At 33.5% G+C, this 21,361-nt stretch overlaps 4 protein-coding genes across 5 annotated transcripts; 1 reads left to right on the top strand and 3 right to left on the bottom strand.

The window, feature by feature from the left end:
* Positions 1 to 208: 208 nt before the first annotated feature.
* LOC131597033 (uncharacterized) lies at positions 209 to 919 on the bottom strand. The gene has a single exon (XM_058869755.1). It carries the CDS (start codon positions 917 to 919, stop codon positions 209 to 211), a length of 711 nt encoding a protein of 236 aa, XP_058725738.1.
* Positions 920 to 1,750: 831 nt separating this feature from the next.
* On the top strand, positions 1,751 to 7,261 carry LOC131594703 (lysine-specific demethylase JMJ15-like). 2 transcript variants are annotated; one of them, XM_058866895.1, is made up of 12 exons: positions 1,751 to 1,775; positions 2,154 to 2,248; positions 2,783 to 2,854; positions 2,952 to 3,029; positions 3,137 to 3,649; positions 3,723 to 3,947; positions 4,119 to 4,280; positions 4,448 to 4,816; positions 4,924 to 5,881; positions 5,972 to 6,075; positions 6,221 to 6,418; positions 6,501 to 7,261. In XM_058866895.1, exons 2-12 carry the CDS (start codon positions 2,207 to 2,209, stop codon positions 6,849 to 6,851), a joined length of 3,072 nt encoding a protein of 1,023 aa, XP_058722878.1. In that variant the 5' UTR covers positions 1,751 to 1,775; positions 2,154 to 2,206; the 3' UTR covers positions 6,852 to 7,261. The 2 variants fall into 2 exon arrangements, with proteins under 2 accessions (XP_058722878.1, XP_058722877.1); XM_058866894.1 differs by lacking the exon at positions 1,751 to 1,775 and adding an exon at positions 1,782 to 1,941.
* Positions 7,262 to 15,742: 8,481 nt separating this feature from the next.
* LOC131597032 (FAS1 domain-containing protein SELMODRAFT_448915-like) lies at positions 15,743 to 16,933 on the bottom strand. Its single transcript, XM_058869754.1, has one exon. The coding sequence runs from the start codon at positions 16,406 to 16,408 to the stop codon at positions 15,743 to 15,745; it is 666 nt and encodes a 221-aa protein (XP_058725737.1). The 5' UTR covers positions 16,409 to 16,933.
* A 135-nt stretch (positions 16,934 to 17,068) lies between these two features.
* Positions 17,069 to 20,177, bottom strand: LOC131599049 (gamma-soluble NSF attachment protein-like). The gene is made up of 9 exons (XM_058871553.1): positions 20,022 to 20,177; positions 19,689 to 19,756; positions 19,156 to 19,240; positions 18,844 to 19,002; positions 18,476 to 18,613; positions 18,163 to 18,241; positions 17,773 to 17,852; positions 17,457 to 17,586; positions 17,069 to 17,348 (listed from the first exon to the last, which is right to left on the bottom strand). Exons 1-9 carry the CDS (start codon positions 20,066 to 20,068, stop codon positions 17,244 to 17,246), a joined length of 891 nt encoding a protein of 296 aa, XP_058727536.1. The 5' UTR covers positions 20,069 to 20,177; the 3' UTR covers positions 17,069 to 17,243.
* Between the last annotated feature and the right edge of the window lie 1,184 nt (positions 20,178 to 21,361).

The following is a 21,361-nucleotide window of genomic DNA, read 5'->3' as shown; positions in this document are numbered from 1 at the left end:
GTTGATTTCCTACTGATCTCGTCTGTTCCACTCCAAAGATAGCTACGACAAGTCGCTTCAATTTGTTTGATCACTTTTTGTGGAAGTGGAAAGATCTGCATCCAATAGGTTATTATAGCAAAAAGCACGCTTTTAATCAGTTGGCAACGACCTGCTTAGCTTAGAAGCTTTGCTGACCAGTGCTTTATTTTAGAAACTATTCTCTCAATCAATGGTCGACATTTTTGTATGGTGAGTTTCCTGCTTGAGAGGGGAACTCCCAAGTATTTGAAAGGTAATCGCCTTCCAGAAATCTTATAACTAGCATAATATCTTGTTTGTCCTTAACCTGAACTCCACCAAAGTACAACTTACATTTTGTAGGGTGGGCTACCAAACCAGTGGCTTGTGAAAATTTCTTGAACTCACCCAATAAGATGTTGATAGAAGTGATGTATCCTCTATTGAACAGGATGAGATCGTCTAGGAAACTGATATTAGTGATGTGGAACTTTTCACATCTTGGGTGGAAATTGAAGTCAGGCTTTTTCTTCAAAGTATTCAGACACCTTTGGATTTCCAATGCAGGCCATTCCACCGTTTCATACGCTTTATGGGTGTCCATTTGAATGGGACATCTAGGGGATATGTACTTTCGGTTGTATCCTCTCAACAGCTCATGTGCCATTAAGATGTTGACGTGAATTACTCTTCCAAGAAGAAATGCTGAGTGATTATTACCCACAATCTCATTAATCACTCTGCCGAGCCTAGTTGTCAGCACCTTAGAAATGATTTTGTAAATAGTCGTACAACATGCAATAGGTCTTAACATTTCATACTCTTTGCCTATGGGGTTTTGGGGGATGAGTGTGACAATAACATAATTCACAGTTGCATAGAGTTGTTTGTGCACAAAGAACTCTTGGATAGCTGCCATCAAATTCACTTTGATGATGTTCCAAGCGACCTTAAAGAATTTGGAATTAAACCCATCTAAACCTGGAGCCTTTGTGTCACCAATGCTATTGAGAGCATTCCAAACTTATTTCTCAGTTACAGGCATGATCAAGTTGTCTTTATTAGATTCCTTCAGTTGACGCCCTCTTCTTAACACCTCAATATCTACGTATATTTTTTTTAATTAAATTGTTAGTATGATTTAATTCAATGCAATTCGGTTTCTTGTTAGAACCATGAATATGTATATTTGATTAAGGAGAAAATTTAGATACAATTTTTTAAATGTATTTTTTTTTACTATTTTTCAATAAAAATATGACAAGTATATTTAAATATCGCTTATAAAATAAAAATAGAAGAAAATTGCATATGTGTTTGAAGAAATTATACACTTAAAAATAGTAAAAATTACAACTAAAATTGTAGGTAAATTTTCTCTTTTGATTAATTAACTTTGATTCAAGTATTTCAACTTTAGTTCGATTAATTACAATTTGATTTGATTTTAAATATTTAAAAAACATTAATTCAATTTAAAAACAAAGAAAAATATTTAAGTTATTTAATATGGTTAGGTTCTGTATTTTTAATTTTTTTATAAACTATCCTATTCTCCACCCTACAAATTATATATTCCATATTTTCTATTTAACAACTTTAATGTATTTCCTTTATCACCTATTAAAATTTAAAATAAATAAAATTCTTTTACTTAGTCAATTCCTATTTCTAATTTTCAGTTTTAATTTTCAGGTACAATATATGAGCATTAGATTCCAAAACTCATAAGATATATTTTTCATACTTTATAGTATTTTATTGCCAATTTTTAGGTAATTTGTTAGAACTTCTCACACAAATTTCCACACACATGCAAATTCAATTTGCATTTAGGTTTTCTTCACTCTGTTAATTTCCCTCATGAAAATTTTCCCTTTATTCAATTTATACGCAAATCACAACCTCCAAGTAACCCAAAACTCTCTTTTGCTACATTGGGTGCGTATCATAATTTCTTCATTTTTTTTCTTTTTTTGTAAAAATTTAATCTTTTTGTTTTTTTCCTTGAAAGTTTTTCTGTGGACAGTTATTTTGCCATAAGAGAAGTTGAAAACCGTTTCTGGGTTTTGTTTTTTTGATCATTTGTGAAACTTTGATGATTATGATGATGATTGTTTTTTAAAGGGTATTGGATTTTTTTGTTGTTGCAGGGATAGATAATTTATATTCAATTTGGTTCTTTTTTATCAAAATCTTTCATTGAATGGAACAGTTGAAATTGGATGCAAATTCTGATGCTAAAGAGGTTTGATTTTCAAACCCTAATAATGTATGATCTGTTTTGAATTTGTATATATCTATAGATTCTATGTTATAATGAATCTCTTATCCTTGATTTTGTGGATCACAATTGTTGATGATCTTGTTATACTTGTTTAGGGTATTTGGAAAATTTTATGTTGTTTTTTGTTTTGTTTTGTTTTGTTCTGTTTATAACATTGTATCTATGTTTCTTGTTTAATTGATGAGCCTCTTCCTAAACCCTTATCTTTTTCTATAGGCATATGAGTTTTTTTTCTCTCATAGGGTTTGAAAATTTTAGATATTTTTCATGTAATGCCCTTGATTAGCTTTTTGGAATAACCTATATATGTGTGATATTGGTGTCTCTTAATCATTTGGTCATCTCTTTGTTGTTTTTTAATCGAAATCGTTATTTTGTTGTGTTTGATTGGCATCCATAGCTATTTCTTTTAATGGAGTTGGGATCTTATGCAAAGTGATTTGAGTAGCATAGCAATTAGCAACCGTTAATTTAGAGTTTTTACATATTTTTCAGGATGGTCCTCTTCGGCATAAGCCGAAAAAGAACAATGCACTCGAGGCTTCTGAAAATCTGAGAAATAAAAAGGTACGTTGTTAGGTCTAATATGTTGAGCACGCGTGAACAACAAAAGTTTGTATTTTTCTCGCTATTCTTATGTTGGATTATTGTTGTTGTGTTGCAGATATCTGCTAGATGGGATCCAGCAGAACCATGTCGGCCAATAATAGACGAAGCACCTGTGTTTCATCCGACTATCGAAGTACTTTTTTTTTGATTTTTTTAGCCATCTTCATATTGTTTATATGGCAGTACTATTGTGCTTTATGTAATGACTATGGTTTCTTATATTTACTCTTTTTTATGTAGGAGTTTGAAGATACTCTGAGTTATATTGCGAAGATACGCCCCTTAGCTGAACCTTATGGGATATGTAGGATTGTCCCTCCGGCTTGCTGGGTTCCACCTTGTCTTCTTAAGGAGAAACATATATGGGAAAATGCTGAATTTTCGACCCGAATTCAGCAAATTGATTTACTTCAAAATAGAGAACCTATGAGGAAAAAAAGTAGGGGAAGGAAACGAAAACGTAGAAAGAACTCCAAAACAGGAACATGTAGGAGAGTTTCCAATTCTGCTTCCGAGGCTAATAAAGCTTGTGAAGCTGAAGAGAAATACGGATTCCAATCAGGGTCGGACTTCACGTTTAAAGACTTTCAGCAATATGCTAGTTACTTTAAGGAATGCTACTTTGGGTTGAAAGATGCCAACGATGGCGACAAACTCAGTGATAGTAACCGCCAAAAGAGACCGGAGCCCTCCGAGGAGGAAATTGAAGGTGAATACTGGCGGATAGTTGAGCAACCAACTGATGAAGTTGAGGTATTATTTCTTTTCATTCTTTGTTGTTTCGTAATTGAGCAAACAAAATAAATGACACACTCTTATATTGTAGGTGTTTTATGGAGCCGACTTGGAAACTGGAGTATTTGGAAGTGGTTTTCCTAAGGCATCATCATCCTTAACTAAGGGTTATCCGGATCAGTATGCTCTTTCTGGTTGGAATTTAAATAACTTCCCACGACTACCAGGTTCTGTACTAAGTTTTGAAGGAAGTGACATCTCAGGAGTACTAGTTCCATGGCTGTATGTTGGCATGTGTTTTTCATCATTTTGCTGGGTAAGACACGGCATGGAATATTATCATATTTTATTTACCTTTATAATAGCGTGTCTTTGCCATTCAAAATAGAAAATAGCGTGTCTTTATGAACTTTACATTTCTTTAGTTTCTAACCTAAATAGTTTCCTAGAAAGATAACACATTGTCTTCATATCCTGCTTCTAACAGCATGTTGAGGATCATCACCTCTATTCGCTTAATTATCTACACTGGGGTGACCCCAAAATATGGTATGGAGTACCTGGAAGCCATGCTTCTCCTTTTGAAGATGCAATGAAGAAGCACTTGCCTGATTTGTTTGAAGAACAACCTAATCTACTCAATGATCTGGTATAATGCTATGACTTGTACTTTCCTTAATCATTATCGTTTCAGTTATTGGCTAGTACTTTTAGTTGTTGGGTGCTTTAGCGAAACTTTATTGGTTCCATGTGTAAAATGTATATTTTATCGGTAAAGTTTGTTTTAACAAAATTTTGATTTTCATCTTTGCACAGGTTACTCAGTTATCGCCATCAATTCTTCAATCTGAGGGAGTTCCTGTTTATCGCACTGTTCAGCATTCTGGGGAGTTTGTCATTACCTTTCCAAGGGGGTACCACTCTGGGTTCAATTGTGGTTTCAACTGTGCAGAAGCAGTGAATGTAGCTCCTGTTGATTGGTTAATGCATGGCCTGAATGCTGTGGAGCTTTACAGTTTACAACGTCGTAAGACTTCATTGTCACACGATAAGCTGTTATTTGGATCATCATTAGAAGCTATACGAGCCCTTGCAGAGTTAACTCTTCACGGAAAGGAAAGTGCAAAAAATTTGAAATGGAAAAGCGTATGTGGGAAAGATGGAGTTCTTACTAATGCATTTAAGGTAGTGTTTTTAGAATGATTTAGTTTCTATTTATTTTTTAGAATAATTGTTTTAGATACTTCGCAGAAATCGGATTTCTTATTTACGGTTACCCAATTTTGTGACAGGCAAGGATAAAGATGGAAGAAGAGAGGCTAGCCTGTCTTCCAACTCATATTAATTTGCGGAAGATGGCCAATGACTTTGATTTGCATACAGAAAAAGAATGCTTCTCTTGTTTCTATGACTTATACCTATCAGCTGTAGGATGTGAGTGCTCTCCTGATAGATATTCCTGTCTTAAGCACGCAAGTTCGCTCTGCTCATGCGAAATGGACAAGAGATTTGTTCTACTTCGGCATAATATGAATGAGCTAAACAAATTGCTTGAAGCACTAGAAGGAGATTCATGTGCTCTAGAATTATGGGAAAATAGAAACTTCGGAATGGTTTCTGCTGAGGCCAATGAGGTGGAGGTAGAAAAAGGTCTCGGAGAAACCAAGGATAGTTCAAATAGTCGTCATGTTTCTTCAGAGCCAATGCAGTGTGAATCTCACCCTGTATCTCTTAGTGCACCAAATGAAAGTATAGATAGTGATAATGACAATAAAATTATTGTAGACAAAGATTCGGTGGACCACGCAGCTTCTCTAGATTTGAACCTTGATCTTATATCTGGTGGAAATGAAAAGCATTTGCTGCATATTACCGAGAACTATCACGACAAGGGTGATTCAGCAGAGGAAAAAGTAAGCTGTTTAGAGAGCAAAAAGGAACAAAACGACATGGAACTTGTTGGTATCGGTGACCTATCACGTTCATTTTCTGTTGTGAAGACAGAAGTTTCATCATGTTCAAGGGATATTCACAATTCTTGTACATCTGATGGTGGAAAGTATGAGATGGATCTGCAAATTGATTCAGAATCAAGAAAGAAACCCAAAATTGCGTGTGAAAATATGAGTATATCTTTGACGCAAGAGAGCTGCCTAATGCAAATTTTTGGTGCTTCTGTCAAGCCTATAAGTTTAGGATCTGTTGTTCATGGAAAGCCATGGTCGAGTAAGAATGCAATATATCCAAAAGGTATGCTGTAGTAAGATCTTTTTCCGATCTTAGATTTTACCATTGATTAGATACATGGAAGTTTAACTTCAAATTGTTTTACTTTTGAAGGATTCAAGAGTCGAGTTAATTTCTTTAATATACTCCATCCAACAAGAATATGTAGCTATGTTTCTGAAGTCATTGATGCTGGACTTCTTGGCCCTCTTTTCAAGGTATCATACTTGTTGACCTTGTTTCCCTATTTGTTTTGGATTAGGAGTCTTATAAAGTGAAAATAAATTAAAGTAGCGCTATTTTTGAACGCACCCTATTTCAAGTTCAAGTATATTTCTTTCTTACTTCCATTAAATGTTTCAGGTTACAATGGAAGAATGTCCGAGCGACACTTTTACAGACACCTCAGCAGATAAGTGTTGGGAATCAGTTCTAAAACGACTTCATAATGAAATTATTGAGCGAAGGAATCGAGGTGAACGTGAACTTCCTTCCTTAGAGCTTCTGAACAGCATTAACGGTCTTAGAATGTTCGGCTTCCTTTCGCCGTCCATTATTCAGGTAATGTAAACACATGAATCTTATTAATGTTTTTGCGCAGCTTCTTGAATATGCTCACTTATGTTCCAACAAACATTTTCAGGCCATTGAAGGTCAAGATCCCGGTCATCAGTGTGCAGAGTATTGGAATCACAAGGTTTTCCCCACATCTCCAGGCAGTGTCATCGATAACTGTAACATCCTATGTTGTTCAAGTAGCCCTTTAGATAATAACGTCAACATCAAAGTTTTCGGTATCAATTTGATTGATCATTCAAAGGACAACAACATAGGAGGAAGTTGTCATTCTCTTGAAGAGACAAAATCAATTCTACAAAAGGCAAGTCTTGACGAGCTAAACTTGTTGCGCAAGTTACTTATCTCGGACTCACAGTGCTCTGAGTGGAAAACGACATTGATGTCACTGATGGATGAGATCCAGAAAAGTTTGTAGATAGAACAAGAATAAGATCTCAATTCTTTCTGACTTTCAATTTAGTCACAAGTTAGGTTCATTCTTTTAGCGATAAATTGAACCGGTGAAGTTTCTGGGTGAAAGCCTGGATAAAATTTTGGTACTTGCTTACAATTATCATTGACCCAATTACAGATGCATTTTGCCATTGACCCTGTTAAATTTTCCTTTTGGATTTGACTTTTAAAGGTCAAGTCTTGAAGCTTTTAGTGGATTTAGGTTTTACATTTTGTTTCCTTTCTCTTTAAATTATGTATATACACATAAACAAAATGCAACTGTTACAATAAAAGAACTCCTACTCAATACATTTTTTTTTCCAGATGTAATATTTAATGAATACTATTTGCTTACTCACAATTCAATATATTTTACTTGAATATACCTGTGTATGATAATTTTATTTTAATAAGTATTTCTCTATTTATTTTACTTATACAAAATTTTAAAATTTATATAAAATAGTCCTCTAGTCACTTGAGATTATCATTTTGACCCAATTCTATCTGCCTTCAAATGTGATGGAAAATTTGAGTGTTGTGTGCACTACACTCTATGTAAGGATCACTAACCCTATGAAATCTCAAGTATGCCCTTCCCACTATTTAGATTTTATAATTTGGACACACCAATTATACAAGAATTCTATTCTTCAGAAAGACACTCATCCAGGCAAAAATATTAGTCTGGATTTTAATTTTCTGGATTTTAATCTCCTGTTTCACTCCTAAAGTAATATTGTATGTGTTTTGCTTTTAGACACACCATTGGACATAATTTTACGTATGATTTCAGTATTTATTTAGAACAATCGGGTGCATAATTTTACGCTTGGTTTGAGTATTTATTTAGAACAATAGGGTGCATCTGGATTTCAAAATTTGAACACATCTTGGATAGAATTATGAACCTTTTAGACAGTATTTAGGAAGAAATTTTCATACCATTTAATAGTGCTTTCATTATTCGCACAATAGACCATACACTTACGTAAGACATAAGTTCATTCATTATTCACACTATAGACCATACACTTAAATAAGACATAACTAAAATCAAAATTTCATAAACTCATTCAAAAATTATACATCTGTTATTCATAAAAAATAATTAACCATACAAATTTTTAAATTGTTTATATAATATAAATAAAAATACAACTACTACTAACTACTACTGTGTATATCTAGTACTGTTGTTCCTCCTCTACCTTCTATACTTGCAATACATGTCATGCCTCAGCTAAGATTGTCTTCTCATGAGTGTCTTCTTAAAACTCTCATCTAGCTATGACCTCTCTCTCAATAGAAATAATATGGTGACATATCGGCAGTACATCCATGACATGGCCCGTCCTTGCCTAATCCTTTTATAGTAACTCCTAATTAAGCTGCCCTAGGGGATCTCCTTTTAACCCTTGTGTCATGTAAGGACGAGACACTTTATAAAATCATCGAATGTAAGTGTATATCGTACTCCATAGACGAGGAACTAACACACTGCACACATCATCTGACACCAGATGTTCATTGTAGTATGCAAATATTGCATCGACTTTTCTATGGAGGACATGGAGAAAAAATTATGGAGTCCCTAGGCATACCATGCAAATATCAAAACTGTTTAATTACTCGCTCAATTAGATGTAGGTACATAAGTCGAGACCCATAAGACAACCATCAAGAGTACCAGAATATCGCTTCCAACAACCGCGTTTGACGGTGCTCACCGTACATTGTGAAATATATATCATCTTTTTAGGATATGGTCAATAAAATTGTAAGACTTAGTCACACACGAGGCAAATCCTCAGTGTAGTCGTCAACACGTTCTAGTCCGCGATACTTGGAAAATGATGGAGGATCTATGCTTGAAAATAATTTAAATAAAATATCAATAAGTGTATCGTAAAAGTATTGTGAAATAATTATTAGCAAGTGTAGTGTTATATGTAACACCCCAAATCTACCCCGCAATCAACAGGAATATCAGAGTACAAAATTTCAAGCGAATATAACATAACGATTCGGAGCGTCACATTTTTAAACCACAAAATCACATACGTATATCATGCTCAATTACTTAGATACATAACACACATGTAGGAGAACAATATCGAAATCATTAATCATTGTCAGCCAATCAAATACTTGCATCGCAGCGGAAATCATATGTCAACAACAATACAACTCATAATATCATGGCAAAACACGGCACAATACATCTAACAAGTCTCAGCATATCATAAGGATAAAGTTTAACAAGGATAAACACAAGAAACAAAACGTAAACAAGTAATCCAACGTTCCCCGGGTGCTACGTATCAGAGCATCGACACACACCGACTCGAGCTATAGGTACACGAATACTCCGCGTCATTACCTGCACGTTACCAATGAAGGGTAACATTCAAACAGAAGGGGTGAGATATCATTCATTATAAATAAGTGTATGATAATATTCAAAGTGGAGAAATAATCATACATTGGTCACCACTTCTCAACGTATATCACTTACTACTATTCACATCATTGAACATCTTACCGACAACAATAATATCAATCTCAATTAAGGCATACCTAGCCAATTATCACATATGATCAACGAAACAACCATCAAATCGAGACAAGATAACATTCATGTTATGCACACACAAATATTCAACTATGACTCGTCATACGACTTTACTTATGCAACTCGAACAATGCAAATGCATGTGGTACCATTGGAGTAAAACTCCCGTCTCAAACATTTGCCATTGGGCCGTCTCAAACATCCGCCACAAGGGCCGTCTCAAACATTTGCCACAAGGGCCGTCTTAAACAATGCAATGAATGTGACTCAATGATGCACATTCACAATCACACTTAACGACATAATCGACTCGAACAACATATTCTACGTAAACGACATGATCAACTTAAACGACATAATCAATTCTGGATCTCCAATGCCAACAAAATCCAATTCAAGAAAGATTCCAAGAGTTTTCAAAGTTATACCAAGCATATTCAATGGAAAAACATCAATTAGGGCTTCACGTAGGTCCAAACGGCACTTGAAAAGGTGTTACGGTTCAAAAGTTACGTCATTTCAAAGTTTGGAAAAAGTTCTGTAAAACAGGGTTCGCGGCGCCAACAATGTTTGCGGCGCGAACTGAGTGAATCAAATATTCCTGAGTTTCTTCCAAGCAGTTCGCGGCGCCAATAAAGTTTGCGGCGCAAACTGAGTGAACCAAATCTTCCTAATTTTCTGCCAAGCCGTTCGCGGCGCCAACAAAGTTCGCGGCGCGAACTGGCGATTTTCAGAAATCCCAAATCACAGAAAACAGCATACGGATTCCATCCCAAATCCCCTAAACTCAACTCAATCAAGTTGAAAAAAACACCAAACATCACGAACAACAATAGAATACATGTTATAACCACAAATATAACACATATTATGGATCTTCTAACATCATAACATCATCAAACATCAATTAAAACACATTTCAAATCATAAATTCATGCATTTGTTCATAAACCCTAACATCTCTACACACAACTTCCATGGATACAAACATACAATCAAAATCTCACCCAAAACATCATCATACATCCCTTTAGCATGAAAGAATCCCACCCTTACCTTAGGTTTGGATTGAAGACAACTCTAGCTTCAATATTGAGATTCCCCTCTTTCTCTTCACTCTTCTCTTCTCTTCTTTCACAACTTTGTCAAAATGAGCTTCTAAGTCTAAAACCCTTAAAACCCTTGTTTTGTTTAACTTACTATCTTTCTCATTACTAATGGGCCTTAAATCACACCTTACACTTACTAATGCTACCTTAAGCCCAATAACTCTCCTAATTTATTAACTTATATTATTTACGATAAAACCCCACAAATAACGCCAATATCGCACAAGCACTCAATTAACACATAATTTAGTAAAACAAAACACATATCATAACACGACATAATTAAGTAAAACACGCAAACTAAAAAACGGGCGTTACATTATATATGCTGATAACCTTCTCTAGGGCGACCGTTTGGGACCACCCTAGAAAAGGGCAACGACGCAAGGTTGCATGAAGGGAGGTATTGCCTCTCCCCTATGTTTTCCTTGCTCCTAGAGATAAGAAACATGGGTAAGATGTGCTTTGGATAAAGAAAAGTCACAGTCGTTACCGACCCACGATTCCCTTAGAAATAGGGATTCAATTGTCCACCTTTTGACTAGGTGGTCAGAGAGATTTTCCAAGAAAACCATAGGGATCAGGGAACTCCTTTAAATACACTATCCCCTATAAATAATTACAATGAATTAGGTATACTACAAGAAAATTAAGGGTGGAAAGAGGAATGATTATGTCGATTACGATGATCTAGGATCTAACTTGCTACACAAGTAAAGTTAGTAAACAATGAATCTTATATAGAAAAATTATAATAAGCTCAAAATATGATTGGATACGTCTTCTTTTTCTCGTCTTGAGGATCTTCCAATAAGATAAACTTGTCTTGATAGAAATTCTTAAACTCTCCTTAACTAGATACTAATAAAATGGAATAGGCATACATTTAGAACATCGTTGCTTAAGTCTTGCTATTAAAACATTGATTAGCTACTTCATTGCTTAAACTAAGGCTTTAACTAACTCAAATAGAAGGATCAACGTTGACCGCGATTTAGCCCACTCAAAGCTTATAGTTTTTTATATTTTTATCAATATTTTTTCTTTCAAAGGAGATTTATATGAACTATCTTCATCTTCATTTTACGTTGATCTTGAAAGTAGAGGACTTCAAAAGATGCTTCTTGTCTCTTATTAAACTTTTTTCTCCTTTTCATATTTGACTCAACCACTTCAAACTTCATGATACATAAACTATCCATATATAATTGAAATATTTAAAGTCTTCAAGTAATGTGACAAAGTGATCAATCCTATAAATATTTCTAAAATTGAATTTCTTTTTATATATTTTCTTTAGGGAAAAATGAGGAACCTAGGAAACTTCACAAGATGCACTGGTAAAGTCTATCTTGGTCAAGACTATGGGGGATTGGGATGAGAAGGATACTGGAGTTCAATATTTCTCGGGTAGTCAAATAGTGTTGGAGGCTTAAATCATATCAGGAGGCTTATAGTTTAAGAGTTGGTTCATAAGCATGGGAGTGAGAGAGGAGGGGGTGCAAATGGTGAGAAAAAGGCGTCGGGTAGTAAAAAGATGAGAATTTCTTAACCTATCTCATGCATCTCTCACGCACCACCGAATTGACAGAACTGCCCTCGTGTTAATTGGGAATTTAATTAATTGGAAAAATCCCAAATTCCACTATGTTAATCAAACTTAATTAATTTCAGATTTTCCCAATTAATTGAGAAAATCTACAATTAAATTACAAATTAATTGAGAAAATCTCGAATTCTCAATTAATTGGGAAAAATCTTCCGTAGTTATATCTATGAAAAATGTTAACTTAACTAATTTGAGATTTTTCCATTTAATTTGTAACTTAATTTGAGATTTTCTTAATTAATTGGGAAAATCTCAAATTTCATCTATGAAAAATGTTAACTTAATTAATTTGAGATTTTCCCAATTAATTTGTAACTTAATTTGGGATTTTCTCAATTAATTGAGAAAATCCCAAATTCCACTATGTTTTAACGATTACGTAGATGTAATCCAACTTAATTAATTTGAGTTTTTCTTAATTAATTGAGAAAATCTCTAATTAAATTACAAATTAATTGAGAAAATTCTAAATTCTCAATTAATTGAGAAAAATCTCCCGTGTATGCATCTACGAAACTTGCGTGGTGTATAATAGACTTATGGGGTTGGATGAGAAACTTAAAAAAAAAAAAAATTGACTTATATTGTGGAGGAGGTGAGTTTGTCTATGGATAAGTGGTTTGAATAGTTTTTTTTTTAAGATGTGAAGAGTGGAAAAATACATCTTTATGGTATAACCTTTGGTTAGATGGAGGATTGTTGAAGATAAATTAAACATATATGAACTTTCTTTAATTAAAGAGGCGTTAATGGCAGATATACGTAAATGAGGGTGGAAGGTGAATGATGGGTGTGGGAGGAGATGGAGACACCATATATTTGCATTAGAGAAGGATTTACTTTTAGATCGATGAACTATGTTGGAGAACATTTTTTAAGATATCAATGCATATAAATGGTTATGGAAGCTTAAGGACACGTTTGTTTTGGCTTTTTTTAAAAATGATTTTTATAGTGTTACCAAATTTTGTGAAAAAATTTTTTACAAAGAAACTTTTTATAAAAGCTTCAAATGAAAATTTTGTTTGAATAGTTATTCTTAAAATGTAATTTTAGGTATTTCATCTATTTATGGAAAAAAAAAATTTGGATATCAAAATTTCAAAAAATCACTTAATTTTGAAGCTATTTCAAATAGATTTTCATAAAAATCATTTTTGAAATACAATTTTTGAAAAAATTATGATTTTGACTAAGTTTTGGTCTTCAATTATGTACGTTTATGTTATAGGATGTCAAATTAAGTGTTTCATTTTAGAAAAAACGAATATAAAAAACCTTGTAATATTTTAAAAAACAGTTTTAAAAAATCTATTTTCAAAAATACAAAGAAAAAATCTATTTTTTTAAAGTTGAAACAAACTTGCCCTAATTCTAATGACAAGTATCTTGTCAAACATGTTTATTTCTTCCTTACCCATGATTTAAAGGATGATTCAAGAGTTCCTATTGACTTTGTTTGGAATAATTTCTTTCTATTTCAATTGTTCATGCTCACATGAAGGCTTTTCTAAAATAGGCTCTCAATAAAAAACCAACTTGGATTGGTGTGGAATCATTAACGAAAGTCAATGAAAAGAGATAAGCAAAGACAACTTAAATCGTCATAGAATCATTAACAATTGTTCATCTATGTTTTGTGGTCTTATATATGATAAAGAGATTAGCAAAGACTTCCAAGTCATTTGGTTGACGAGTCTTCGAATTTTGTGAAAAGAACTAAAAAAGAGGTTTTTTTTTTAAATTTTTTCTATCATAATGAGTTATCAACTTTGTAGATTTTAGATCAATCAAAATTATGACTTGATTGTAGAATTGAAACACCCATGATATAAGACATATAAAAGTTTTTATTATTTTATTTAACATGTCTTATATTAATAGTGATTAATAGTGTTTCAATTTTATAAATTGCATAAGCCACGTAATCGATTCATGTTAGACCATTTACAATGGGGGTGTTGAAAAAATTATTCAATAGTTGAATGTCTACAATGGTTTGTTGAATGAGGTGTTTAATGTGATGTGGATTAATTGGTGTTGAAAAGATTCAACATGTTGAATGAGAAAAAAGTGGGGCCACATGCAACACTTTACACAATTTTATTGGTTGTTGTGATTATTTAGATTTTATTTTCTTTTAATCATTTAAAATTAATTATTTCATAGTAAATAAATTTTTTATTTATTTTTATTTTTATCAAAATTCATTATTTTTTTTCCTCTATAAATAGAGACTTGGTTCATTTGATTTGGACTCATAAAAAAAAATTCACTTTTAATTGATAATAGATATTAATATATAATCATAAAAACAAAACTTTAAAAGAAAATAAGAATATGATGTGGGGTAGGGTGTTGAATTTTATTAAACAAAACCATTGTAGTGAAAAAAAATTGAATATGTGTTGAATTATTAGGTGGAAGAGAGAGAAGATGATGTGGAAGATAAAAAGTGAAAAAGTAGGGTGTTGAATAATGTAACCATTGTACATAGTCTTACTTGTTAATTTCTCCAATTCAGTCTTTAGGTTTTGTCTGAAAGTTGACTTATATTATTTTTTTTTCTTTCTGTATTCATTATTATGCTTAATCAGTCACTTCTTTTTTTAAAATATCGTTTCTCTAATCAGAAGTGTTCATAGATGCAAGTCTATTTGCAAATGCGTCGATCTAAACCGAATCAATTTAATAATAATTATATATTTTTGTAGAGCTATTATTATTAAATGTTATGGTATATGGATAAATTTATTAGACATTATATGATATTCGTCGTCTAATTTAAAATTTGAAAATGTGTAATTGTATTAAATAATGTCACAAATTTTCTTTTGAATGGAAAAAAATTAATAAATTTTTTTACTTTTATTTTATATATGACCTGAAAATCTAACCTAACCCATAAATAATCATGTTGGATCGGATTGATTTTGAGAGTGAAATTGCCGGTTGACCATGAATCTCAATCTATTAACATCTAAATGGATTGAATAGCAGTTCGGAGAAACTCAATCCAACCCAACTCGCATTCATCGTATTTCTAATTATATGTTTTTTTTTTCCTAAAATTGTTTTACTAAATCTCAAACTACTCTTATTGCAAAGCTTTCAAACGTGAGCAAGTGCTGTAATGATAAAAGACCAACCTTTATAATTAAATCTTTCTTCCAAATAATTTTGATTATTCCCTACCAAAGTTTATAAAATTGTTTCAATTTAAAAAAGTAACTCGAATGCTAAGTTTTGTATTTAAACACAATTATGAAAAATAGATTAAACAATAACTTCAAAACTAAATCAAATTCTAAACATAAAAACTCAAAACTCTACCATTAAACTAAAATCAATTTCAGATACAAAATCATTAACATTCAAAACATCAAAACATGTCATGAATTCTGCTTCAAAATTGAAATTTGGAACTAAACATATATACACTAAATATGAAAACATTAGTAAAATTCTAATAAAATTTCAATCACATTCTTGAATATTATACACTACAAAATCATATGCAAAAAAAGGAAAAAAAAACTCAACATGTATCACATGGTGTACCTGCACTGATCAATGTGTTACACAAAGAAGATGAGTTGCTGAAGAACAAAACATATAACCAACAAGAAGATACTAACGGAGGCCGAGAACGCGTCCGACTTCCATGTTTCTCCGACGGGCAAAAAGTTAGGCGAATTAGGCATCATGGATGCATCATCACCAAAGATAGAGTAATCAAGAAGCCTCTCAATGCCATGAACAGCGAGCGAAGAAGTGTTATAAAGATCAGGATGAGTGAGGAGGACATCGTCGATGGTGAAGTTACCGATGGAGTTATCGGTGATGGCGATGCTTTTACCGGGGAGGAGAGTGGGGAGACGGGAGTAGCGAGGGAGGAGGAGGAGGTCGGCAAAGGAGAGACGTTGTGGGACGATATGGTATGGGAAAGTGAAGGGGTCTAGTGTGGAGGATGGTGAGAGTGTTTGTTGAGGGATGAAGAGTGTTAGGCTTAGTGATGGGTTTGACATTGATAAGATGCTTAGCCATTTGGTTATGGTTGTGTCTCCTGAGCCTATGAGTGCGTCAAGAATGTTGTTTAGTTCTTGAGTTGGCATTGGTGGAGATGGTGTTGTTGATGATGGTGTGTTGTTGTTGGTGGTTGTGGAGCTAGTGCATGGTGTGAAGGTTGTGAAGAAGATGAGTGTGATGATGAGGAAATGAGGATAGTGGTTGGTGTTTTCCATGGCAGAGAGATGGGAGAGAAAGAGGGAGAGATTTGAGTTCTTGGGTTTGTTTTCTTGGTTTTGGATGGAAGAGAATGATGAAAAGTGAAGTTTGTTGGGGGTTTCTTGGTTTTATATAATTTGTATTGAATGTGTTGTGAGAATAAGATTTGAGTCCAAACTTTTTTGTTGTCTCCGTAAATAAAACTACCATCATTGTAATATATATATACTGTAACTAGATTAATTCAAATTAGTAAACTTGGACGAATTCACCGAGTTTGCTGCATACAATTTTAATTGAATCGGAGTTCACCAGCATGCATTTGGAACGTTGGATCGGACGAGTTAACGAGTTGACTTGCGATCCCGCATAGACGGCCTAAGGCCAATTCCAAAGAGTTTTTTAAAGGATTTATCATTGGTGTTCTCAATATGATATGAGTTGGAGGATGAGTTCAGAAAAATAGCGGAAGAGTGAGTCCTCTTAAGCATTCCAATGTCTGAACAAGATATTACCAATTACCGATTCAAATTCGAGCTGGTTCGATTGCTTATTGAGCCTTGAGTTTAAGCTTTCTTTAATCACCAGCAAAAGCTTAAACTCTACAACATATCACTCTTTGTGTAATAGTCATAAACATATCAATCAGCTAATTAGCAACTAACAAGTGATCAACATACATAAAATCTAATTCCTCTTATTACCTGCATTTCAATTTCAATATGTATATCTACCCAGTAAAAAGAACAGTATATTTTTATACAAAAACCAATATACACCAACAATTCAATTCACTCATCAACTAGTAATAGGTTCTGCACCAATGCTGTATAAATAGAACACTATTAGAACTTAAGTCAGGTCATTTTCGTCCAGTGGTTCCTCGTCATCTTCGGCCGTGGCAGTCTTTAATGCACTCACATCGCCAGTTGGAAGTTTCCTCGCGAGCCGAATGATCTGTAAATGAATTACACCATATCATACAAAGTTGAGTCTACACATATATAACACTTAAAACAGTGAGAAGTGAAAGTTAAATAACTACATATATGCTAAATCACTCACTGCATGGTCAAGATGGTTAACAGCGCTAGACTGAGCAATTTTTTTGATTTCGTCGACGTCTCCATCTGTGTAAGCAGCAAGAAACTTGCTAGCACAACGATTGTGGTCACTTTTGAGAAAAGCTTCAATCCTACAGACACCACGGAATTTTCACACATTTTATCATCAATAATCAATCTGATTAACAGATACCATGGAGCATATGATAAATTACAGAGTTGTGTTTATAACGATTCATATATCACGTGTTGATGTTGGTTGAGTTTACACTTCGTTACGATACAAGACAGCAGAAAAAGAGGAGATAGAAACTTACTGAGAGCAGTCATTATAGCATTTCTCTGCTTGCTGAAAGTCGTGAGCATAAAGGTAGACAATAATGGCACTAAGATAAGCCTGCATTCATCAAAAAAATAGTTTTAGTACTTTGGCACGATAGAAAAATGATAACATACGCGAGAGAAAGTTCATCAAAAAAACAGTTTTAGTACTTTGGCACGATAGAAAAATGCTTATAAAATAAGTGAGTAGCGTGTGTTAAGAATAATAGGTAACACAAACTTTAGTCTTGGATTTGTGAAAGGACCGTCTTGGAGAGGTTAAGCACAAACGAAAAATGCGTATAAACAATATGGATTTTAGTGGTATTCACATGTTTGGCGGCCCTACGGAATACAGAATAAAAAGTTTATATGTTATTCCAAACCTTGGACTGACTATTGGTAGCATTGCATTTGTCAGCTGCCAAGCCCAATCTCAACAGGGAAGATGCGGCATCTGTATATCTGTGTATCAAAACCATGCCCAAGACAAATATATCAATCAATATACAATTACTTATGTTCCATTCCGTTGAATTTTTAGTAACACCAAATATAGAGCAGAACATGTGTTTCATCCGTTCTAACCTATTTATCAAATGCTACCTTTAGCGTTAGATACAGTGCACGAAGATAAGTTATGCTTCATAATCTACAAACCATAAGAATGTACACTGTCTTGACTTTTATATTACTTACTTCTCAAGTTTTATATAAACACTAGTTACAGCACGGTATAGATCAAACGCCATCTGATCCTTATCATCGTCTTCTAGAATTGTACAAGCATCTGTATATAACTGAATAGCTTCTTCAGGCATGGTATCTTCTAAAGCACTGCATAGGGGGAAAAGCACTATGACAAATGAATGGCGATGAAAAAAGATAGAGATTTACCAAAGAATAGATGTAACTTGATTGTCATGGAGTTACCATATGCTAGCCTATTGGGGCATTCACATTATGTATTTTGGTATATGCTAATGTTTAGTTGATTACTCTACTTCAAACATATCACAATTATCATACTTTTAACTGCAAAATGAGAGGGTAAACATTACAATTACCGAGCTCCCTTTGCAAGAGCGTCCGATGCAGGTTGTGGTCTACCGCACTCCATGTACAACTGAGATGCCTTTTGATAGAAGTCTCCAACTTCTCTCCAGTTGCTCAGTTCCTTGGCCAGAGCAGCAGCAGATTCCATGAGCTTAGCTGCATCCCAAGGTCTGGTTAACTCGTCAAGGACAAACAAAACGCAACAGTTTACCAAAGTGAATCTGATAACCTCATAGAGGACCAAGATAAGTTTTACCATTAATAACGGAAGAAGATGAAGGAGACAACAACATAAATAAAATAAAAGAAAAATATAAGGATACGAAGAAAGCATCTCTTGTCCTTGTGAAGCTTTCTCAAAAGCCAACTTGGCTTTCTCATGATTCTTGGAAGCTCTAAACCCAATAGCTACACCAAACCAAAAAGAGTTCATTAGATTTATCATCAACACGCAACATTCTCCTTAAAAAAGTTAACTTAGACATGCTTTCCACAATGTTATAATTATCAAATAGTGCTATAATTTAGCAGAATTGGAACAAACAGCTATTTCGCGTGATCCGCAATCAACAAGAATGCTTGCACAAAGAATAGAAATGGTTCAATAATACTCCCCCTGTTTTAAAATGACTGTCGTATAACATTTTCGCGCACAAATTAAATAATGCAATAATATTATCATAAAACATTACGCTTTTCCTAAATTAACCTTACTAATGCGTTGGAAGTAGCATATAGAGCAATAATTAAATGACACGATTGAAAAAATAACAATCATTTCTACGATCATTTCTACATAAACAAATTTTATTTAATAAAATGACAGTCATTTAGAAACGGAGAAAGTAATAGTTACCAGCCTGCTCATAAAGACCAGTAGCAGTCTTCCAATCAGCACTCCACCTAGTGAGACTGAGTTTTGTTCTGAAAAGAGAAACAAAAGAAGAAAAAAAACACAACTTTTAAGGTTTTATATATATAAAAAAACATAACCACACACAACAGTTCAACAAATTTGAGATCAAATTACAAGATATCAAATAATATACTCCTAAAATTGATTGTTAGATTGAAATTGTATCACATGACATCAAAATCGATACTGTAACTAGAATTGGTGGGTGAAATCTGAGGTTGAAACACGATCTGGATGGGGATAATAATGAAATAGAGAAATGAATATACATACAGTTTATCAGCTTTGGTTAACAACTTGTTGGGATCAGAGGATGCCATGATTGTGCTGTGCTGTCTGTGTGTTCTTGTGTAGTCCCTTCCGATTCAACGACTGTTTGTTGTACTAACTCACAGCTTACGCTTCAGACATGTCCCTCTAGGTCCAGGAATTTACACACATGTCCCACACCTTTATTTATTTTTTTATCAAAATGAATTTAATTTAATTAATTTTTTTTAAAGTAAAGTTATATCTACTTAAATATATTTATTTTTGTTTATTTTAATAGTTTAATTTCAAGGTTTAAAATCGATTATTCTGATCAAGGTGAGTCCCTCGGTCCTTAACGATTTTTGGTATATTTGTTAATTGTCTTTACTTTTGACCGTCAAGGTTTGATCTCTCATCATTAAGAAAGTATTTGTTATTTGTCTTTTACCTTTAGTTGATTTTTTCATTGGTCCTTACTAAAGTTGTTTTTTTAGCTTATCTGATAATATTATTATTTTGCAATGAGTTATCTATTTTATGCGGAAGTTAATGAAGAAAAATAGAGATGTTGATATCATACTTGATTTGAAGAAGATATTTGATCATGTTGATTAAGATCTCCTAAAATCCTGACTTCCGAACTTTGAATTTCCCTGATTACTATCTAGTTTATCATGCATCGTTCACTTTCTCATCCTTGTTAATTATATGAAGAAAAAAAAAGACATCTTCCAAGTCTTCTCATGACCTTCGTAAAAGGTACCCATTCTCTCTACCTTTTCATCATCTGGATGTAAAAACTCTCCATTACCATATCAGATGTTGAACGAAGTGCCTATTGGAAACCTATATGCATCTCTAGAAACAGTCCTCGCCTCACATGTCTCATGTTTGGAGATGACGCCCTTTTGTTTGTCAAAACCAAAAAGGCCAAATTCTAATATATTGTCAACCTTTTTGATCAATTTTTTTATAAGAAATTTATACCTAGCAAGATTCGAACTTGAAATCTTGAGAGGAGCGCACTCTCAAGCCCCAAGGCTTCACCACAAGGCCACACACACGTACACCACATTTTTTATTAATTTAGTTGTGCCTCATATATAAATATCAACCTTGCCAATTCTTGTGTATTTTTCTCCTCTATCATTTTGTGGATCAAAATCCATTATCTCATAGACATCTTAGGCATTCATATAAAATGCACTCTAGATAAATATTTGGGGTTTTTCTATTCTCGAAGTGAAGGGAAATTACGATAAACACATAAGATAAAATAAAATAAAAATCTCTTGTGATGGATCTATGTAAATCATCACAATTCATAGATTAGTTAATTACCTCTTATAGTGCCGAATCTT

This window comes from Vicia villosa, linkage group LG4 (genome assembly GCF_029867415.1).
Source record: "Vicia villosa cultivar HV-30 ecotype Madison, WI linkage group LG4, Vvil1.0, whole genome shotgun sequence".
NCBI classification, from domain to species: domain Eukaryota; kingdom Viridiplantae; phylum Streptophyta; class Magnoliopsida; order Fabales; family Fabaceae; genus Vicia; species Vicia villosa.
Note: the sequence above shows the minus strand (reverse complement) of the source record. Positions and strands in the feature narration are given on the sequence as shown.